The sequence below is a fragment of the Apteryx rowi genome, unplaced genomic scaffold, assembly GCF_003343035.1.
Source record: "Apteryx rowi isolate R43461 unplaced genomic scaffold, aptRow1 scaffold_391, whole genome shotgun sequence".
In the NCBI taxonomy this organism is placed as follows: Eukaryota; Metazoa; Chordata; class Aves; order Apterygiformes; family Apterygidae; genus Apteryx; species Apteryx rowi.
In genome coordinates, this window is record NW_020450430.1 from 403,217 (window position 1) to 424,530 (window position 21,314).

General features: G+C 37.1%; 1 protein-coding gene across 1 annotated transcript in view; it reads right to left on the reverse strand.

Moving 5' to 3' along the window:
- The window catches only part of UBL3 (ubiquitin like 3), a 62,893-nt gene extending 41,825 nt beyond the window's left edge, over positions 1-21,068 (reverse strand). The window contains exon 1 of the mRNA XM_026074594.1: positions 20,301-21,068. Within this exon, the coding sequence (XP_025930379.1) occupies positions 20,301-20,327 (27 nt within the window). The 5' untranslated portion in view covers positions 20,328-21,068. The remainder of the gene's footprint in view (positions 1-20,300) is intronic.
- Between the last annotated feature and the right edge of the window lie 246 nt (positions 21,069-21,314).

Below are 21,314 nucleotides of genomic sequence, written 5' to 3' on the forward strand. Positions count from 1 at the left end.
CCTCATCGACTTCCTCTTCCTGATCAGGTGGCCTGTAGTAAACACCCACAACAGTGTCACCCATGCTAGCCTGCCTTTTAACCCTTACCCACAAGCTCTCGACTCGCTCTTCATCCACCCCTAGGCACAGCTCAATACATTCCAGTTGCTCTCTCACATAAAGAGCAACTCCACCACCTCGCTTTCCTGGCCTGTCTTTCCTAAAAAGCATGTAGCCATCCATGACAGCACTCCAGTCATGCGAGCTATCCCACCATGTCTCTATAATGGCAACTTTCATAACTGCAGGCTACTGATGAAAGGGACGGTCCTGCTTTCTCCCATTTTCTGAAGTCAGTTCGAATGAACATAACACCACTGGATGAGTAATTCTAAACTGGACATATGGAAAGGTTTTGGAGATTTTTTGGTAGTTACTTCTTCATCAAACCACTCACTAACCAATTCCCTTTTTGGCTGCATGATCACTATATCCTACTATAAGAAAGTGGTGGAAACGTGGCTGGCAGAAGGCAAGTATTACAGACCTATGTATAATGACTAGATGGAAAAATAGACAGAGAAACTGAATTGCCAAAAAAGAGTTCATAGTGCAATTTTGCCCACTGGTTCATCAGAACATTTGAAGGAAGGCATTAAGTGCTTGGTTTGGCTGTCCATTTGCCAGGAACACAGATAAATGGTCTGTCTTGCAATTATGTTACATACCCTGGTTTTAGCTACAAAGCTTCCAGTGAGACTTTGAAGACAAAGGCTGGGGCAAAGAAGATTTTTAAAGGGAAGATTTGAGGTCCTTAATCTTCCTAGGATAAGCCTCTGACGAGCTGGTCCAATAAAGTTAAGCCAAAGCAAACCACGTGCAAACAGCAGAGCCCACAGGACGTGATTAATTCCCTTGAGTGCAGTTTATTCTACTGAAACAGGAGTAAAAGAAAAGCAACCGATTTCAGGTGTTTTGATACTATAGGTTGATTAGTATGACAGATGTCCACAGAACACATCCATCCAATAGCTTCAAATTCTTGTTCCCATTTCATGTGCTTATCTCTGGAGCCCCAGCAAAAGGGTACTGCATCAAGCTGCACCAACACAAAGTGCTGTTCTTCTGAGAATATCAGAAAATAGAGCTGGGCAGCACAAGAATATAGTAGAATATTCCTACATGACATTTAATTCAGAGGTTTCATGCTTTTAAGTGGTGTGCACACCTCTTGCTAACTTTGTGAAGAAGAATAAAAAAAAAAAAAACTGGTGCCAGGCAGAATCCTAGGAGGAAAAAACTGTAAAAAAAAAAAAAAAAAAAAAAAAAAAAAAAAAAAAAAAAAAAAAAAAAAAAAAAAAAAAAAGAATTTCCACACGAAATGAAGCCAAATCCTTTCCCAACTTTACAGTCTCAACCCGATGGATCAGAGAGACCATAAAAAGCAGCTTTGCCATTCTAACTGTGAATGACCTGAAGCTGTACACAATGTGTTTCATGGAAATCCAAATCAAGAAATACTGTGCATCTCTTCGACAGGTTTATGCTGGATTTCACTCAAGTATTATTTTACAATATAAAAAATGTGAAACTCCTGTGGAAGTCAGAAGAATGGAAGGAAAATTACTTTTTTAGAGATAAAGCCAACATTCTAAATAGCAGTCAGTGAAGAGACTGTTTCCAGTCCTAAACCTTTTCCCTGAATATTTTTTCTGATTAAATAATAGTTTATTTTGCTGCAAACTGAACAGCAGAACAAAATGGTTAAATGACCTGCAACAATTTTCCTTACATGTCTTTGTAAATACCAATTTTTTTCCTTGCCTAATCAGCCCATATATGTTACAATTGAACATAACAACATAATACTAAAATCTGTCAGTTTCAGCCTGACAGCATTATTGAGTATATGTCTTATTTATCATAAAGACAACATTTAAAAAGAAAAATCATTTCAGTAAACACTATACATCTGCATTACCATCTTGAAATGCTCATCTAAAATAAAGTTACAAAAAGCGCTCTCGTCTCACAGGGTCAGACAAAGAAAGGAGAACGCCAGACAGATTAACTAAATGCTACTTGGGTTGGATGTCAATAGGATTAGAAGGGACTTTGGGTTGCAGCTAGCAAATACATCCCCTTGCCTTACCGAGCGTTCAGCGAGAAGGCACATGTCTCGCCCTGTGGAGCTCTCCGTGGAGTGGCTCCAAACCAAAGTGGAAGAAGATGAAAGCACAGACTAGAGGAAAGGAGTGCAACAGAGGAAAGGTTTCAAATACATTCTTCAGCCAAAGACTAAATTTAAGGAAGCATTAGACAAACTAAAGGAGTCTCAGATCAAAACAAAAAAGCTTTCTTGTCAACTAACAGAAAGCCTACTGTGTTATTCTTAAATGCACGCCTCCGTCTAGGCAACAGTGCAAAATGGATAGCTGGCTAAACCCCATCCAGAAAAAAAAAGCTTTTGGTGTATTTAACAGATGGTGGCACAGGTTATGAAGTTGGTCTTTGCTTCCGTCACTGAAATAAATTTTTAACATAACAGAGGTACAATATTTAAATAGCCCTTCAAGTTACTACAATTTCAGATATCTCTCAACTGAAACAAACCTGAGCATTTATCTTTGTACATATACTAATGTTTAGGATAATCACCATGTTACTACAGATTGTATCAAAGTCCACATTTCTACCAGCACAGAGAAAACCTCCATGCTCAGAAAAACATAAAGCTTTAGGGTTACTTTCCTTATGCCTCAAACAAAAACGCAATGAGGCATGTCCTAGCATTGCACTGCATATTAAAAAAAATTCCTCTCATTCAGTTCTCCGCCAAGCTGGCTTCTATATACACTCCATCCATCTACTTTCACATCTTAGCATTAACTCTGCAGGTAATGCCATGTCACTAAACCTGATTCTTAAGGAGAAAAGATGAATTCCCTCATCTTTGTTTTATATACCAGGGTTTGGGGGGAGAGAGATTTCTTTGTTTTAAGTAATGAGTACAATTCTCTTCCACTGCTTTACAAAACATTTCTTAACCTTTTCATATCACATAGGGAAAAATGAAGGAATCTGCCTCTTGACAACACACCACTCCTCAACACTTGCCAAAACCTTGTAGGATACTAACCATAATAGTTTATATTTTATATTTTTTCCTGATGAATTGAAGGTGTGCAAAGTAAAATTCTAGTTATTTGCTATCACCTGAAACAGAACTATATAATTATGAAGCGCTAATTATGACAGACGATTTAACAGGATACAGAATCACTTCAAAACAGAAAACAAACCTCATACAAGTGCCTGTAAATCCCACTGAAGTGGTTTCCATAGAAGGTCTGCTAGCTACACCAATGCCTAATATAACCTTAATTTTTGTTTTGGAAAAAAAACACTTCTTGACAGCCTACATCCTTCTAAAAACACTTTTAAAAACCTACTACTAAAATCTGGGCTTACGAAGGAATTCTGTACTTTTTAAAAATATACACTAAATATCCAAACAATTAACAAGTTAAGTGGCAGAACTTCAGAAGCAGAACTTCATTATACAAGCATAGCAACTCTAACTAGTTTAGGGAAGACAGGCACAACAATGTTCTTCGACCAAGTTTTTACTGCCATTTCTGCTTTAAACTGGTAAAATTTCACATGAAATTATTATTTCCCCTCTAATGTTGAAAACTTCACTCAATTTGCAACACACTCAAATCTGGTAGAAGTTTTCACTATTATTCCTTTTCAATCATCAGAGAAAACATTTTGCTTGTCTGCTCTGCTACAAAATAACAGGAAGAAAAACATAATAATTCTAAAGAAGTTTTACTTTTCCAAAGAAAAATACTGATTAATTAAACTTGAAGTTTTTCATTCAAAACAACTCCTGTTCAGTGGCCACATACCAAAAGCAAGGCTTGCAGCTCTCAGAGCCATGCCTACCTCACAGGCAAATACCCCAGAGACAGGGCTCTGGCACGCAGGAGGCCCCGCTCCGGCTCAGCCCCAGCGGGCTCTTGCCATGGAGCCAGGCTCTGGAAGGATAAAAGTTGCAGCTCACAGCAGCTCCACAATGACAAGTCCAGAAGTCGACCAGCACAATGCTATCTCACACTACAAATGCCACAGTCTCTGGTAGCTTTTAACTTGCTGGCATTTATATCCGGGTTTTTTTTTTCCCCCCCCATCAGTTATCATTGCTTGACTAGCCAGAGAGAGTGACAGATATCACATTATTTGAAGATACTGTGTAACAGCATCTCTAAAACAAAATGTTTTCCAGTTTCCAGTTTGGAATAATAATAAAAAAATCTTACAACTTAGACAATAAGTAAATACATATATAAAAATTCTCTGTAGGCAGAAAACCTCTTTTTTCAGAGAACATTTTTGTATTAGGAATTATTCGTAAACTTGCAAAAAAATCTGTGAATCTTGTGAATGCTTACCATCAAGCTCAATGCCATGAAAGTCAGGCTCAGCGTGGAATCAAGCAGTTATTAAAAGTAGCATAATCCTGTACATTTTCAAGTTTAAAAGCAAAGCAAAACACAGAAATTAATTGTAATTCTTCATTTTAATTTAATAAAACAAGCACATCTATAGTATTTGCTAAGTGTTTATTATTTTATTTACTAATTTATAGAGAGCCTTGACCATAGTTGACAGGGAAGTGAAAACATTATTAAACTTAGGTAGGCAACATTGATTCTACAAAAGTGCATGATTCTTAAATAAGAGCCAGAGGAAAGTAGATAGGCTGACCTCTCTAATGCATTGTGCTGGGCAATAAATTCTCTTCCCACAAAAATGAAACCCTAAACATTAACATTTAATAGAATATTTTGCACATTCTATTCCCATATCTTTAACTATTCACCTAAAAATAATTAATCAGTCTTTAAAGATGAAGAAACAAAATTAAACAGAGAATTACACAGGCACAGATTTGACAATAACAATACTCTCCAAAGCTGGGAAATTTGGAACTAGGTCACAGCTTTATCCTACAGATCATTTTCAGCTTAGTTTGAACAATAAAAGTCTTTAGAATAAACTGCCTACATTCAACAATCATGATACTCTCATCCACGAATAGAAGCTGTATTAAAAAGCGTAAAAGCCCACATATGCAACAGCAGAAAATGTGTGCAATCAAATAAATATACTCGCTGGCTGCTAGTTCTTTGCTTAAGCCTTCTAGACAGAAAGCTGCATGTACAACAATGCTTCCGACCCATACTGCATGCAAGAGCTTTCAATGGAATACAGCCCTTCTACTTAAAAATAATAGAAGATATCTTCTAACTCTTTAGGTCAAGTATTTTTTCCAGGGTTCCTGATACATCAATTCTATTTCATAAATTTTTGATTGATCCCTCAGTAATGAAATCTAGCCATCCAAGAGAGGTCTGCCAGAAGCACAAGGGCAGAGATTAGTCTTGTCATATGGATGAATACTATATTTAGATAGGTACTATATAAAGATTTCTCCATAATCACAAACACCACTCTCAATCTAGAGAAATATGAAAAGTTTATGCAAAGACAAAAGGTTAGCCTTGAAGTATATGGAAACAAAATATGTTTAGTTTTTAAGATGCACATGAAGTAGCTTGGCTATTGTTTCCCTCTGTCTACAAACACTGCAACAATTTATGCTTAGAAGGTTGTATTAATGATCACTAGGTTTCTACCGAGATTAAAAAAAAAAAAAATTTCAGGCATTAAATTGGGCCAAAACAAAAGTACCAATATGAAATATAGAAAAAAGTTTTATTTAAACCCTAACTCAACCTTCAACAATATACAAATATCAAAAGCTGCCCTCCAAAATATAAAATATATTTCTCAAATTATAGGAATGAAATTTACTTCAAGTATAACAATAGAAAATTTACTGGGGCGATGATAGCAACAAACTTCTCTGTGTTCATACCTTATTTAATGCCAAATAATCTTCATTATTTAATTATTTAGGCATAAGTTTTCAACTTACTTAAATTCATTTCTGCTCAGAAGATATAAAATATCTTGCAAACATTTCAGGACAATGTCAAGAGAGACCTGTCAAGCTTCAACTAGTAAGCTTTCTTCTTTTGATCTAATATCAGAAACCATATCTGAATAGACAGTACTTTTTTCTTTCCTGGTACACAAGAGTAATTACACACTTACGCATTAAAAACATAATGCATTTCTGGTGTAATGTTTAGAATTGACCACTAAAGTAAAATTTTATACAATGAATTACAAAGTTGATGGATAAGACACTTTTCAAGGACTTCAGATGATCCTCAAAATTTAATTTAGTTGTGTACAAATTTTCTAGCTGTGTACAAATTTTCATTTGTTTGACAACTTAAATTACTTCTAACCTCACTGTGACTGTGATGTGTCTCAACTTTAATATTTTTCTATTTTCAACAGACCATGGGTAACAGCTCAGACTGGATCACGTTTGACAGACCTGCAATTACACAGTAGCTACTTCACCAGAACAGATAGTAGTACATCTGTTACTATTCAGGTTTCCAAATTGTTCTAATTAAGGGAAATTCTGCTATACTAAAATAAGAGAAATTTAAAATACAGGTAAACTTGTGTTCTACTGCACTGTTCATAACCTTAGACATGAAAGTTTTCTGTAGGAAATAACAAAACCGGTAGAATTGTAATTTACCACAAATTAAACAATTTAATGATTTTAAAGCACTGCTTAATAAATTTAAGCCAGAAAAAGGCAACCTACCAAACAAAGGATATGAAAATGTTGCAAATACAGGTGCCCTAATGGAGCTTTACAAAGCCCCAAACAGTTAACAGAGCAAAAGAATTACCTAAACTTAGGCATCTAGTGCTATTTTAGTGCTTCACTTTAGTGGAGTATCCTCCCCATACGCTGCAGCTGCTCTTCTGGAGGAAGGTGTGGGTCTCCCATAAGACATGTGTCACAGCTGTCTGCTCTCTGTGGATATCCTGAACACCTTAGGATGTGTGAAATGGCACTAAATGTCTAAGTTTAGGCAACTGAACCAAGTCCTTGGAGCCTTATTGCTTTAGAGCCTAGATTTGGCAGCAGCAGATCTACTTTTGCTGAAGTTGAGATTACGCTTATGCGGACATATCTCACTCATTTTCAACCCAAAAAAGTAACACATATTGCTTTTTTATCTCCATTCAGCACCAAGACTGAAATTAAAAATATTAACTAAGGGATTGATTTAGGTGGGTGTGTCTGTGTTTGGTGGGGGTGAAGGGGTGGAAAAAACCTTTGTCCTTTATCAGAAAATTGTGTTATCACCTGACATGTTAAGAACTTGGCATAATGGAATTTAATTACTAAGAGTACAAACCTATGCATGGTAAGAGAAAATTACAGCTCTATCTTTTCTTGGCTGTTTCTTGCTGCCCATCATGCTTCTACAGCAAATTACTGCTCATAAATAAGCCGGAAGCCTTTGATACTGCTATCTGTGAGCAGTATCTGTGATAGTGTTCAGTGCCTGAAGCACCTGTATGTTTGTCACTGGATGGTGGCATAATCATCACTTGACTTCTCTTTGTACTCATTTCAGGTGCTACCACCACCCATCCTTCAAACTGCTACAAACTGCCTATAACTGAAAATGAATGCCATCTTCCCCAGCAACCCAACCAGAACTGTTTTGACACAGTTCAAAAGATTTTCTCCTCCTGATCCCAACAGCTCTGCGGACACTCCAAATGTAGCCAATATAGCTTCTAATAGAGTACCAACAAACAACAATAAAATTTCTGCCTTTATACCAAAGTTAAAGACAGAACAAAAATACAAGACTATAGTATTTTAAGATTCTGATTAAGTGCCTTCTATATATGAATTTTCAATCTCCTGCAATAAATAGTTATAGCTCTTCCCGAAAACTGTACCACATTTTTGGAACATGTTGCAATCTGGTTTTACAAGAAAAATTGTTTGATATAAAAAAACTGCAGAAAACTCTGGGTTCATTCAAACATAATCTAGGTCTTCCATCTTCTGCAAAACAACATCTAGTAAAAGAAAAACTTTAAAACTCTGCTAAGAGGCAGAAAAGGCCAAAAACCTATATGATTCCCAAAACCATTTCTTTCCCCTCCTGCCTATAGCTTCATCTCAATATGCTGAGAACAATAGGGGGGTAAAAAAAGGAAAAAAAAAAAGCAGCTTTTTTTTCTTCTGTTTTGGAGAAGACAAGAACAAAGAAGAAMTTTTTTTTTTTTTTTTTTTAAAGTAAATTCAGACTGATATGTAGCAGCAGAATCAACTATTAAAGGCAGGAAACTATTTACCTTTGCTCTGCCTTATCTGGCATTAGTCAGCACTCTTAATTAGTCACTTTGGTAAACTTCAAACTCAGCTAAAAAAGTGAGCAAGCACCAAACAGCACAGTTGCAGATAAAAGCACTGACTGTTAATTGTTCTGTGCTCCATCAATAGGGCAAACTGTCTTTCCTACTTTTCCTTTTCTAAAAAAAACAAAAAACAAAAAAAAAAACCCACAGAATTCCAAAGAAGCAAAGAAGTAATTTAAGAATAAAACAACCCCCCCCCCCAAATTCTTGAATGCAGGAAAGTGCTGTGCATTTATTTTTATTTTTCCTTAACACTGCTTCAGATTTGAATTGATAGCATGCTACTCAAAAAGCAGGAACATGAAAATTGATAGGTAAATTAGGTAATATTTGATATGAAAGTGCTCAAAATTTCAGTTTCTTTGAAAGATAAAAATACTTCAGCAAAACTGTGTGATTCTCAACCAGTAACAAGAGCTGCAAGAAATACTAACATAACACTGCCACAAAGATGGTATGAAAAGAAAGGAAAGCATTAGCCCCAAAACTTGCTTTTTACAACTTGTTAATAAATATAGTTACAATATTTCTCCAAATTTTCTTGGGAGCATCTATTAACATATAAATATTTTCTCGATTCTTGCATCATTTTAATTCACTCTTTGTCCACAACAGGTCTTCTGGAATAAACCTAAAATCAGCAAAAGAGTATGCTAGCTTAATTGAAATGTTAGTACAAGCATGGAATAAAACTTCTGTGAACAAACAGGACTGAAAAGTATTAAAGATGGTGCTGAGTGGAGCTGTCCAGAGAAATGCCAACAAATTTTTTTTCTAGAATATACAGCTCCATCAAAAAAAAAAATCAAGAAGTTTTATCTGATTTCTTTTCTCTCTGATTACAGTTTGGAAACATCAAGCTTTCATCATCTGCAACTCTACTACACAGTTACCTTGTATAGAAGATATTTGCTATGAATCAGAGAAATTACATTGTACAATATTCATAATTTTGGATAAACAATAACCTCTTCTCTAACAGATCTTTGAAAAATAAATGGATTTTTATGAAATACCAGTGTCACAGGAAGGCTCAAGGGGAATTAGACTTTTCTTCCAAGAAAGGTCTGAGTAGTGTGAAAAGGCACCGATCCAGTCTTTGAACAATGACTAGGTGCTGAATAAGGAACAGATCCTGTGAGGGGCAAAAGCATATGATACTGGAAGAAGCAACTATTATACATAAACAAAATAGGGTAAATGAACATTGTTATTGATTCTGGTATTTCTGAATGTTTCTGTACCTCATTTTACAAGTGGAACCGTGTCCTCTTAATGTTAGTTTTCCATATGTGTTATAAACAGTGCCATAGCACATACTCTATGTTCACACTGACAAAAGGCACGTGATAAACTATTTGCTCAAGAAACACAAAAGGGTACTGAAAAAGACAACCTCAGCTTAGAAGTGCGAGTTTCTTTGCCCCACTCTTTACAGTCAGTTGAGAGAAAGATGTAGGTGTGGCTCTTACCTTGGGAATAGCAGGGTCCATCCCTAGCAAAGCTTTATACTCCATGTTAAAATCTTTCTGAGTCCTAAGTGCAGACAGCATTTACACTAGCAACAAGCTCAGCATCACAATATACTGGAACAGGAAGTTTTCTGCAGCTGTGCAATAGCCCTCTGCCGGGATTTCCCTGGCTATCCCCAAAGTTGAAGAGACAGACACACAGCAACTTGGGCTCAGCATGAAAAGTGGCAGGTAGGAAAAAGTTTAAAAGTCCCATCACCCTAAAGAGGTGAGTGGAGACAATGTATTGCATAACTATGTGCTTCAGCCTTCCTTTTTACAACGAAGTTGAGCAAAGCAGATTTTTTTAGATCATTGCCTGCAAAGAAGTGTTACAGCACACCACCAGACAAGCATTCTCCTCTTCTACCGTATTCAAAGCACCTACACTCTTGCTCTGAACCACCTTCTAGAGGGCCCCTTTCTTAGTGAGAGGAAAACAGTTTAAAGGGGACCATCATCTCCAAGCTAAAACAATTTTGCAAATATCCCCACTATCTTCACTGGACCACACATCACAGTCACACTTACAGTTTACTGGTTTCCCCTACTACAACAAATATTTTAAACTTCCAAATAACTTTAAAAATATGCAATTAAAAAAAAATAAAAATCCACATTTCCAAATTCATATGAAGTCCAGATTCTTATGAAACTATATTGGCCAGAGGCGCTAAGTAGTCAGAAATCAGACACAGTTGCAGTTTCTCTTTAATAAAAGCTCCTAGTCATTTTAACATTAGTGATGAAAATGAGATTCACAAGACGTAAGTCAAATTTCTCAATAACAAGCTGTTTTCTCTGTCCCAGTGCCTGATACATTGTATCTTAAAACTTCACTCTTGTGCCTAGGTCAATAGAAATACTCACCAGTCTTTTTTTGAATTTTTGGAGGAAAAAAAAAAGTTTCCCCAATTTTACACTTCACATTTAAAATGAATTAGTATAAGGTTGAAACTTATCAAATATTTATCACATCTCTAAAGCATAAATGTAGTCTTTAAAATAGCCTTTCTTGGAAATCTATGGAATAAAGAATACATATTACACTAATTTTTGGTACAAAATTCTTGAATATTCAAGTCAAACAATCCTTAAAATTTTTACAGCTGAAGGGTATGTGCCTGACAAACCCCACCTTATGAATATGGAGTTGCTGACTGAAGATACAGTGAAACTAGAGTGACTCACATTTGTATAACAGGGAAAGTAACATATCTCCTTAACTGATCTCAAAAATGGCTAAACCACTAATTCAGATGTTCTAACCACACTAACCAGCATGAGGCAGACCTCAGGCATGGATTTATCTGGAGCAGTACCATGCTGAGCAATGCATGGGGGGCAGCTACAGCATACACATGATGCCTAGCCACAGCTAATCCTGCCTAATACAGGAAGTGGCAGTCCAGCAGTTAAAATTCAGAAAAACACAGAAAGGGAAAACTTCAGAAGACCTTATAATGGAAAGCACACCACTCTGTTCAGAGAAAAGCTTTTTAATTATTCTTATAAATATACAGTAATATTTACATCTTCATCACCACTTATATGCTGTAATGCATCTATTAAAAGTTACTAATCTGTGTGATTTTACGTTATTTTGATTATTACTGAATCATAAGGGCTTAGCAAATAGATTCCCCCTTCATTAAAAAATTTTGATAAAGCTTTCTGAAAGTTTGGGGTTTGCTGCCAAATAGCTATAAAGTGTACAAAATATAAACCACTAAAACACGCAAGTGCAATAAAGTTTTTCCATTGACGATCAATAATCCTGTTTCACAAATGAAAGCTAGGCTTTCATTATTATACCTTAGAACTGTTAAGATTGTACAAGTCATTTGTACAGATTAAAAATTTAAAGTATACTCATTCACAGCCAAAATGATATAAATATTCAGATCTGATATGCTCTAAGTAATGTGTAGTATATCAGCTACCACCACAGAATACTATTCTAAGAGTTAAGTTTATTTTGATGTTCATGATACTGCTCATACAAATAAGAATTCAATAATAATAATAAAAGATACTGCAACTAGGTATTTTAAGCTTTAAAAACGTACATGGGCTTCTAGTCAATGGCTTATAGTATGCAGAACATGCTAAGCATATCTAAAGAACGTTGTGTAGTATTTAATCTTAAAAGAAATAGTGAAGAGGACTACTATTTTAAAATAATAATTTTATATTATAAAATAACTTTCCTTAGGCTTACTGGCATATGCCACATATATTCACATATACATTGGCACTAATCAACCTTAAAAAAAAATCTTGAATTTATACCCCCAACTATGAAAGACTTGATTAACACTGAACTTCACTATTTTATCACTATTCCAGTATTTCTCTGCATTAAAAACATATGTCAGATTCCTGAGACAGTTTAAGTAGTACCATCCAGAATATATGTTAAGTATCAGAAACAGATTACAGTGATGTGGATTTCTGCTAGACCACAAAGCATTACTGTATCAGAACTCCACCAAGGAGATACTACTAACCAATGCTACAATACATGACTTTGAAGTATGAATATTTTTGAGATGAAACACATTGTTCATTTCAATCTCTAAAGGAAAAACACATTTAGTTTCCTCGTGTTTACTTTGAGATTGGTGCTACACTTTTGTCAAAAGAATTTCTTATGCAACATGCAAAAACGAATATTGCATAATGAAGATCATAGAAAAGCTTCCACAAGAGCTCAGGACACCCCCCCCAACCCCCCAAAAAAGAAAAAGGAGTTAAGTATTCATTCCCATAAAAATTGCCAATAGATGCACAGATTAAAACCCAGGTCCTCAGCTGCAGCTGAAGGGCTCTCCAGGATAAGACCACCTTTGTTTCTCAGTAGCAGTCCAGGCCATTGACATAAATTAGATTCGCCTGAACAGTAATCTGTGGCAGCTCTCAACAGAAACTGAAACCAGCACAGTAGGTAGACACAGAACACAAACATTTCTAAAGTATGACCCTATGTTGTTGAACATGAAGTACCATTTGGTACCTCTGCCCCACTAAGGCATAGATTTGTTTTTTGGTAGGGAAGTGGAACAAATATTGTCAAACTCCTAGACAGAATCCATGTTTTTTCTTGGTTAGTTTATATAGGATACATAAAACTTAAGCACTTTCTTACTTGTTTCTGTCACCATAACAACAGTATTATGGAATAAGATCGCAACTAAGCTCTGCCACAAACTTTCCATTTAGTTCTAAACTGACAGTCCCACATAACTTTAAGTAAAATATATATATATATATACACACACACACACACACACAACTGTGGTCCTGTTATTGGCAAGTTATTTTCAGCAGATTTGTTTACCAAAATTAGAAAAAAAAAATTGACGACACTGATGGCAGCGTCACAACTGTGCAACCTGCCAAATCTTTATTTTAAACTGCCTAATTACACCAAGTATCAATTTGCTGAAAATATACACTACATTTTTAATCAAATTTCAACATACTTGCAGAGTCTTACTGCAAATTGAGAGAAGGCCTTCGGTGTGGATGGTTTACAAGCAGCGACGGATTTATCCTCTGTCAAGGAGCTAAACACAGTCCTGATTAGTGACTGAAAAATGCACCAATTTCCATATATACTTAAGAGCACTCAGATGCAACAATATTAAAGTATTTCTGCAGAACCATACTTCTGAGGCCCAAGAGACCTACTTGAGGTCTTAACTTTTTCTTTAAAAGGTGCTCTTAAAGAAAAACAGACTTCCTGAATATTTTTTCTACATTCTTAGAAAACCTGTTTAGTGACTTTTTTTTTAAACAAATTTTTTTCACATAGTAAAAAAAAAAAAAAAAACCCTAAAAACCACTCCACAGTATTGAAGAGCATAAAGCTATTTGCAAAACCTCAACTCATGTATCGGCAACTTAAAAAAAAATCACAATTCTTGCAGGGTGTTGATTCTTCATTCTTTTCTTCCATCAGTATTTCTTAATTATCATTGCTTGTAACAGTTAGTGGTACATCTGTGAATTTAAATTTGTCTGGAGGTATACCCAACAAAAAATGTTCCAGTTATTGCTTTAAGGTGTTTTGCGACGTACGCATCCCAGAAGCTAGCAAAAATTAAAGGCGGTCTTTCTAGTAGAGTTATAGGGTAATTTTTAACAATAACTGAATTTCAAAAGACAGATCTCTAAATTAAGCTGAAATTGATGAAGTGCTAGGGGCTTAGAGGTTAGATTTTCCATAAGAAAAGTGATATTAAAATCTTTCATTGACACTCTAATTTTCAATAGCTTCTGAAATGAAAGCATTGCACTCAGTCATAGCCTTTTAATAATTAGTAAATTAAACTTTATGCAAGCAAAATTGCAGCAGGGAAGGCTTGCTACTTCAGTAGGCTCAATTAATTGCTCAAAAAAACAAAAACAAAACACTTAACATTGAAAAGTGTATTGATCAGCAGCTCTGCTTTTCACTATAGTTAAAATGAGAAATAAGCAAGTTAGTGGATCCAGTACTGTGCAAAGAAAAGACTGAAAATAAGCTGTAATATCTCTTCCACATAAAACCACAGGAATGATTAGTCACATTCCAGATATTTCTGGATTCCTGCAAACTAGAGTAGCACTCACTGGCTGAGTCAGAATTGAGCTCTCCATTCTGCTCAGTATTGTATAAACTTATATAGGGACATCACCAAAAGTTTACATTCTGAGTTTTACTCAGAAATAGACAAAGCTGAGTCACCAGAAACATAAACAAATATTTCCCTCTCATTATATATACCACGACCACAGCTTTCAACATTTACAGACCTCATCCTCAGAAAGAACTTACAGTTAAGAACAGAAAACCTGTCCTTAGTCATTTTGATTACAGTATCTTTAAAGCATTGCTTACCAAGTCTTCCAGAAGGCCCACATTCATCAGACAGCCTAATTTTCTACTACAGCTTTAAGCCAAATCAAGGAAGAGAGCTATGGGCCTTGAATGACCTAAAATAAAATGCTCACGGGGGAAGAGAACATAAGTTTAGACATGGAAGAACACCAGTCACGAGCTCCTAGGTGAAATACAGATTACCTGCACCTGAATTTGGCCCCAATTCCACACCTTTGAGAGCTGCAGCTTGTCCCTATTCAGGTCCTGACTGAACTGCCAGGATTACACATGCAAAATTCAGTGTTCCTACTGTAGAGGTTGCCACTTTGCTACAGACAGATATTCAGCATTTGGGGTTTTTTTATTTCTCAGTTCTGCTGGAACCTGTCAGTAACTACTGCTGGCTTCCCAGCATTCCCAACAAGGGAGGAGTTAGATGTCCTTCAGTGCACATTCCCTCCAGTATTGCATGGAATTGGACAACAGAAGTGGAGAGAAACAAATTCAGTTAACAAAAAAACTAAGAACAGAAGCAGAAGCTGGCAATGTAAATTCTCTGAAGCACAGTGCTACACCAAGGCCCAGCATAAATATCAATCATTATCTCATCCACAAGTTACAGTTGCTCATCCCTGAAGAAAATGAAGTGAAGGACATATAAACATTGTTTCAGAATATGTTCAATATGTCAGGATGCTGGGGAACTTCATCTTATTACATTACAGCATCCCACATACAAATGCCAGTCATTACTACAATGATTTATTTTTGGTTAGATATATAGGTAAGATTTTTTTGTTTTAATCTGTGGGAGAAAAAGGAAGGATAGTAAATATAAATTATGTTGAAGGATACCCAAAATACACATATATGACATCAGCTTTGACAAGTGTGTCTCTGGCCACTGCTGCAGACAACAGATAAGGAGGTTCTTCATCTCATTATAAGAAAAACTGCAATATGCTACCAAAGTGGTTTGATACATAGGGAGTCAGGAATGATCTTCTTCAAGCTCTTCTTTCCAATAGAGATCCCACTAATTCTTTCTCCAAAAAGGGGAGAAAAGGGGAAGAACACCAAGGACAACAGAGAAAGTGATACTCCTATCTCTTACAATCAACAAACAATGGTAAAAAACAGGAAAGGGAAGGAAAAATATCAAGATAAAAACATTTTATCGTGTTTTTCTATCTTACAATGTAATAAATTAAAACTTCAAAAACTGGAGGGGGGGGGAGGCTGGAGACAGAAGTAATTAGACCTTTATAATAAAGTCAGTCCCTTAAGTTCTTTATGACTACATGCACAAAACAACTTGGGATATAATAATTTTCAAAACAAACAAAAAATATCTACTGAAGGCAAAAGGAAAAGCAGCTACAATAGGAGAAAAGATGCATGATTTCTTACATTTTGTTCCTATGAGTTAAACTACTATGAGTCAAAGTATTTTGTTTCTGTATTCCAAATGCATTATAATGATACTGTGCTTGTTATTCTAAATGAAAGAATTGTTTAGACTGAGATGGATAAAAAAAAAAAAAAGAAGAAGAAAAACTCAGCTGCCATACAACTATCTTCTCCTTTGATTTCCTCTTGTCTGAACCTTATCCCTGGATGCCAAGATTCCCCTAGTGATGTGGCATCAGGTACATCTCCAACCTTTTCTCCTGTTAGTCCACTTTAAAATGCACTAAAAAATGGTCCCTATTATGTTAGGCTATTCATCACTATTCTACATTAAACCTCCTAAAAAAGAACATGCATATATACAATTTCACTAAGCACTGACACTAGTAAGATATTAACTGAGGTGTGGATTTTTTTTTTATTCTTCTCCTTTTATTACCCTCTTAACACTGTCCTTATATGTAAGTGTTTTAGGCTATGAACGCCAACCTCTCTTGTCTGCTTATGTGTAGCACAAAACTTGCCATTTCAGTTTTATTCAAAATAGTCTCTCACACACTACCTACCTCTCTTAAGTTCAGCACAGGGATTCAATAGGTGTACGTAATAAAATGGAAAACCTTCAATTAATTACTAGCTTTGAGTGTTGTTTATCTAATGCCACAAAAAAAAAAAGTGTGCGCCAAAAGCATCACTCTTGAACAGTAACACAAGAAGAATGAGACTTTATATCCTAGAGGACATGCAAAGAACTATCCAAGGAAGAAAGGCCTGGCAGAGCCTTTTTGTGCCTAAATAAAATTCACTGATACAGGAAAGATCTAAACTGCAGACAACATAATACTCACTTTTCAGTCATACAGGCCCCTTACTGTGAACTTATAGGAACCCTGAAGAGTTATATTTGTAATGAGAAGTATCATAAGAACACAGAATATAGAGACTCAACTTTCCAGATTCTTGTGATAACTCCACTGAAATAAAGGAGATTATTCAATTGAATAATAACTTCTGGAGTGAGCTTATTTTTTTATAGCTTGGGCTGAAATGGTCAGCTACAGTTTTTAAACGAACAGCAAACCATTTTCATTTGGTCAACTTAAAAAAAGTGTGATTAACTTCACAAGTCTGTAAAACCACCTAGTGCCTTTTTATTATTACTAAAGAAATACGACTTGCAAACAGATCCACTGTTATTCACAGTCAAATTCTAGCTACTCCTGAACGGCAAAACTGATTACTTTGAATAATTTCATCAGATAATTTATCAGAGATGCTCTCTGTTATCACCACAAATACCAGTATTTATGTGAAAAAATAAGCAAAATTAGGCAGTAGATATGCAGTGTCACTTCCAAAAACTGCTCCATACATGTCTAGTCGTAATTAAGTTAGTGAAACTACACAAGTACAGAGGTCAATATTAGCAGGTTTCATTCCAGAAGTGGAGTTTTAACCTTTAAGTAGCATGTACTGCTAAGCAATAATGCACCACAAACTTATAATGCTCGGAATGTGGTGTGTCACCATCCAGTTTACTAGTGGAATGCAAATGATAAAGTACTATGTTAAATAATTAAGAAGTGATGTTGAAATAGTTAGCTGGTTAAGTCTGCTGTATTTCTGGAAAAAAGTCAGCTAAATATGCTTGTTCAAATTTTGCCAACCTGCAAGTATAAAACTAACTGAAGATCTGATAACTTACTATGGGAATTCATGTACTGTAGGTCCTTGCTAATTCAAAGGAAGGACAGGAAAACCCACTGCAGATTACCACATTTTAAGAAGCATCAGTTACAATATTTTTATTATTATTATTAGAGTTTATTTCATGAATCTGACAAAACAGCTTGAAACCTAATTATTATAATACTTTAGTAATTCATAGCAGAGTTAACAAATGTGATGAAGCCTTCGTAATATTACACCCAATCACACTGCTGCCAACTCCTACAGAATGAGAAATGATTTTTTTTGTAAATGCAAATTAGAGAGTGGGTGGATAAGAGAAATGCAAACTCTAAAATCCTACAGTAAATAAAAACATATATAAACAAAGTGACAGCCTGGTAAGTGGCTCCCTTTAAAGAGCAATCAAATAACAATCCCATTTTCCTTCCTCAACAAACTCCTTTGAAATAGGGAGGATGGTGATAAAAGGAGATCCAAAAATGAGTTTTCAAGTGTTCTTTCCAGAAATTAACCCTTATTTAATAATTTGAGTTTCTAAACACACTTCAAACTTTCAGAGGGAAACAGCATCTAATAATACTGAAACAAATCAAAATCATCCTAAGACAGACAAAAATAAGTCTATCCATTCTCTTAACTTATACTGAGATTTGTAACATCCTCATTCAAATGTTTTTGTAATGACTCAAAAATTAAACATCACTATGTATAACAAGCTTCTTCCTGATTTGAAGGTATAGAGCATCTGTAGGCCTAGATATGCCTGCCAGCAGCATCCTGATTACATCATAACTGAAACAAATGGTTTTAACAGATAAAATCATATTTTATTTCTATCTTTAAATTTGTATGTTGTTATAAAATGGAGTCTTCAAACATTACAAGTGCAGTGGCAGCACCATGACTCCCAGGCAGGCAAGATCTAGAAGCACTGTGGAGGTGGCAGCGCACTCAGCCCAGGGTAAGAGGAAAGAGCAGTGCTTCATGTCACAGTCAAGGGACTCCTCCAGGCAATTTAAACAGCAGTACCAAGAGATTTGCATCTAACCCTCCACAGATGGGCAAAGGTTTTCTGTGATATAATGAAAGAATGGCATGTGAAAGCGAGAAAGGGGTTCAGAGTATTATGATCAAGGAGATTTTGAAAAGAAACATATTCTACATAAAACTGTATTTGAAAATTACAGTTTAAAGGATTTAGAGGCAACAGTTTCCTCATCCTCCTCCCCTTCCAGAGGGCAAAATATATTTATAGTGTTTGAGAAAGACAAAAACCTGTAAGTTTAAAACTGTTTGGTCAACATCTGTATCTTGTGTTTGTGCTTTTTTGTCAGAATTCAGTCATTTTGTCTGCAGTAGAAAGCTGTAAAAGAAACAATGAAAGTAGGCATCTAAATGATACCATTATTTCAATAGCCTAATTGTCATACATATGCACCATTACTTGTATATCCATGGCTGAAACAAGGGCTATTCAGTTTTTACATAACTGTAGCAGGTTATAATCAGAAGATGTAATCGCATCCCGAGAGAAAAAGCCATGGACAAGCCTGCTGCTGCTAGACAAAATATCATCTTTAAACACGGACATAAATCTTTAGTTGTAAGAAAAAAAAAAAGAGGTAATTATCAAAAAAGCACAGCCACAACTCTTTTTCATTGAGTGATTTATGGAAATACACACAAATCAAGAAAGTCCTGATGAACAGAAATATTAACTAGCAGACCTGGAGCAGACCTGATTCATTCTCTCTCCTCTCTCCCCATGCCCAGCTCTACCTTTCTAGTTTAAACGCACTGAGCTGAGTATCCAATACAGGCTGAAGTACAGTCCGCCATAAGAAGTACAAGGACTGCCCTTGAAAAATGTCCAGATTGCAGCTAGTGCACAAAGGATCTTACTATGTAAATAAGTGCAAGAGAATTTCTTTCTCGCTCTTGACCCGGCATCAAGTGAAGGGATTAACTTCCCATCAACATTAGAAGACAAAGTGTCAGTAAGAAACAAGGGAAGTTGGAGAGAAGAAAAGGAAGAAGGTTAAGACTAAATTTCAGCTGGATTAGAAAGAAAAGAAATGGCTTGAATAAATAGTTCTGAATGCTCTACTCAGTATTTCTCTTCCCTCAAAAATGCTTGACAGGGTTAAATACCACAGTTACACAAAATAAGCAAGAGCAGTCAGATATTAACTGCCAAAGGTAAAAGAGAAAAGGCGACATTCACAGTTGCCCTGTTACATAGAAGACGGCACTGCAGCTTTACATTCCATTACCAAAAATCAGAGCAGAACCAGCATCTATCAGGGGGTTTAACTGCGAACTTTTTGTTCCTTAAATCCGTAACCGAGATATTTTTTTTTGCCCTACATCCCTCTTCTTTCCATCTTCTCTGCCAAAACAGAGCTAAATAAGTGTTATTACATAACAATAGTATTAAATGTGAAATAAGACTTACCATATCAGCTGGAACACTGCTGGACATCTTGATGCTACCCTAATGCCTTAGAACAACTTTAAAAAAAAAAAAAAAGAAAGAAAATCAAAGAAAAGAGGAGCACCAAGCACACCCCACAGAAGATCTTCGAGAACAAAAATCGGCGTGTATTTTGGAGGCAGCGAGTTCCACGTCTCTCATTAATAAAGTGCCTGAGATGCAGTGGGGAAGGCTGTCGGTTGCCGAGGAAAAAAGATATCCAAGAGAAGCCGGTGTGCAGGCTGTTTCGGGGGAACCACCAGGAGACCAGAGATGGCAGCAGATACTTGTCAGCAGCAGGAGCAGCAGCACCAGCGGTGCCAGGTAGACCAGGAGAGACTACGGAGTGACATGAACCGTGTGCGGGCTTTTCCCCCCCTCTCCCTCTTCCTTCCTTCCTTCCCAGCCTAGACAAATAACGCCGGGATGATTCACGGGATAATGGTGCGTCCGAGTCACCTCCTCATTAACAACGGGCGACCCGGGAGGGCAGCACCGCGCTGCCCGGCGCGGCCGGCGGCTGGCGCGGCTGCCCGCGGGGGTCGGGGGGGCGCCGGGGGCGGCGGCGGCTCTCAGACCCCCCTAGGCGGTGCGCGACATCCAACAGGGTCTGGCGCTGCCCCTGCCCCGGAGCGGCGGCTGCGCGAGGGCAGGACGGAGGCGAGTGCCCTCCCCCGCGGCGCTCCGGCACCGCGGCGCGGCAGGGCCGGGGGCTTCCAGCGGCGGCCGCCTCCAGCACCCTCAGCTCGCCGCTCGCATCGCCGCCGCCGCCTCAGCCCTCCCTCCCCCGCCTCCTCCTCCGGCGGCTCCCGGGCTGCCTCCGCGGCGCGGCGCGGAGCGGCGCCCCCTCCCCCAAGAGCCGCGCTGGCCGCGCTTCCTCGCCCCGCCGCGAGCCGCAGGTGCCGGGCCTCAGCGCGATCCTCGCCCGCAGCCGCCCCCTGTCATCTTCGGCTCAAACCAACATGGCGCCCGCCGAGCCGAGAAAAGGGGACACGG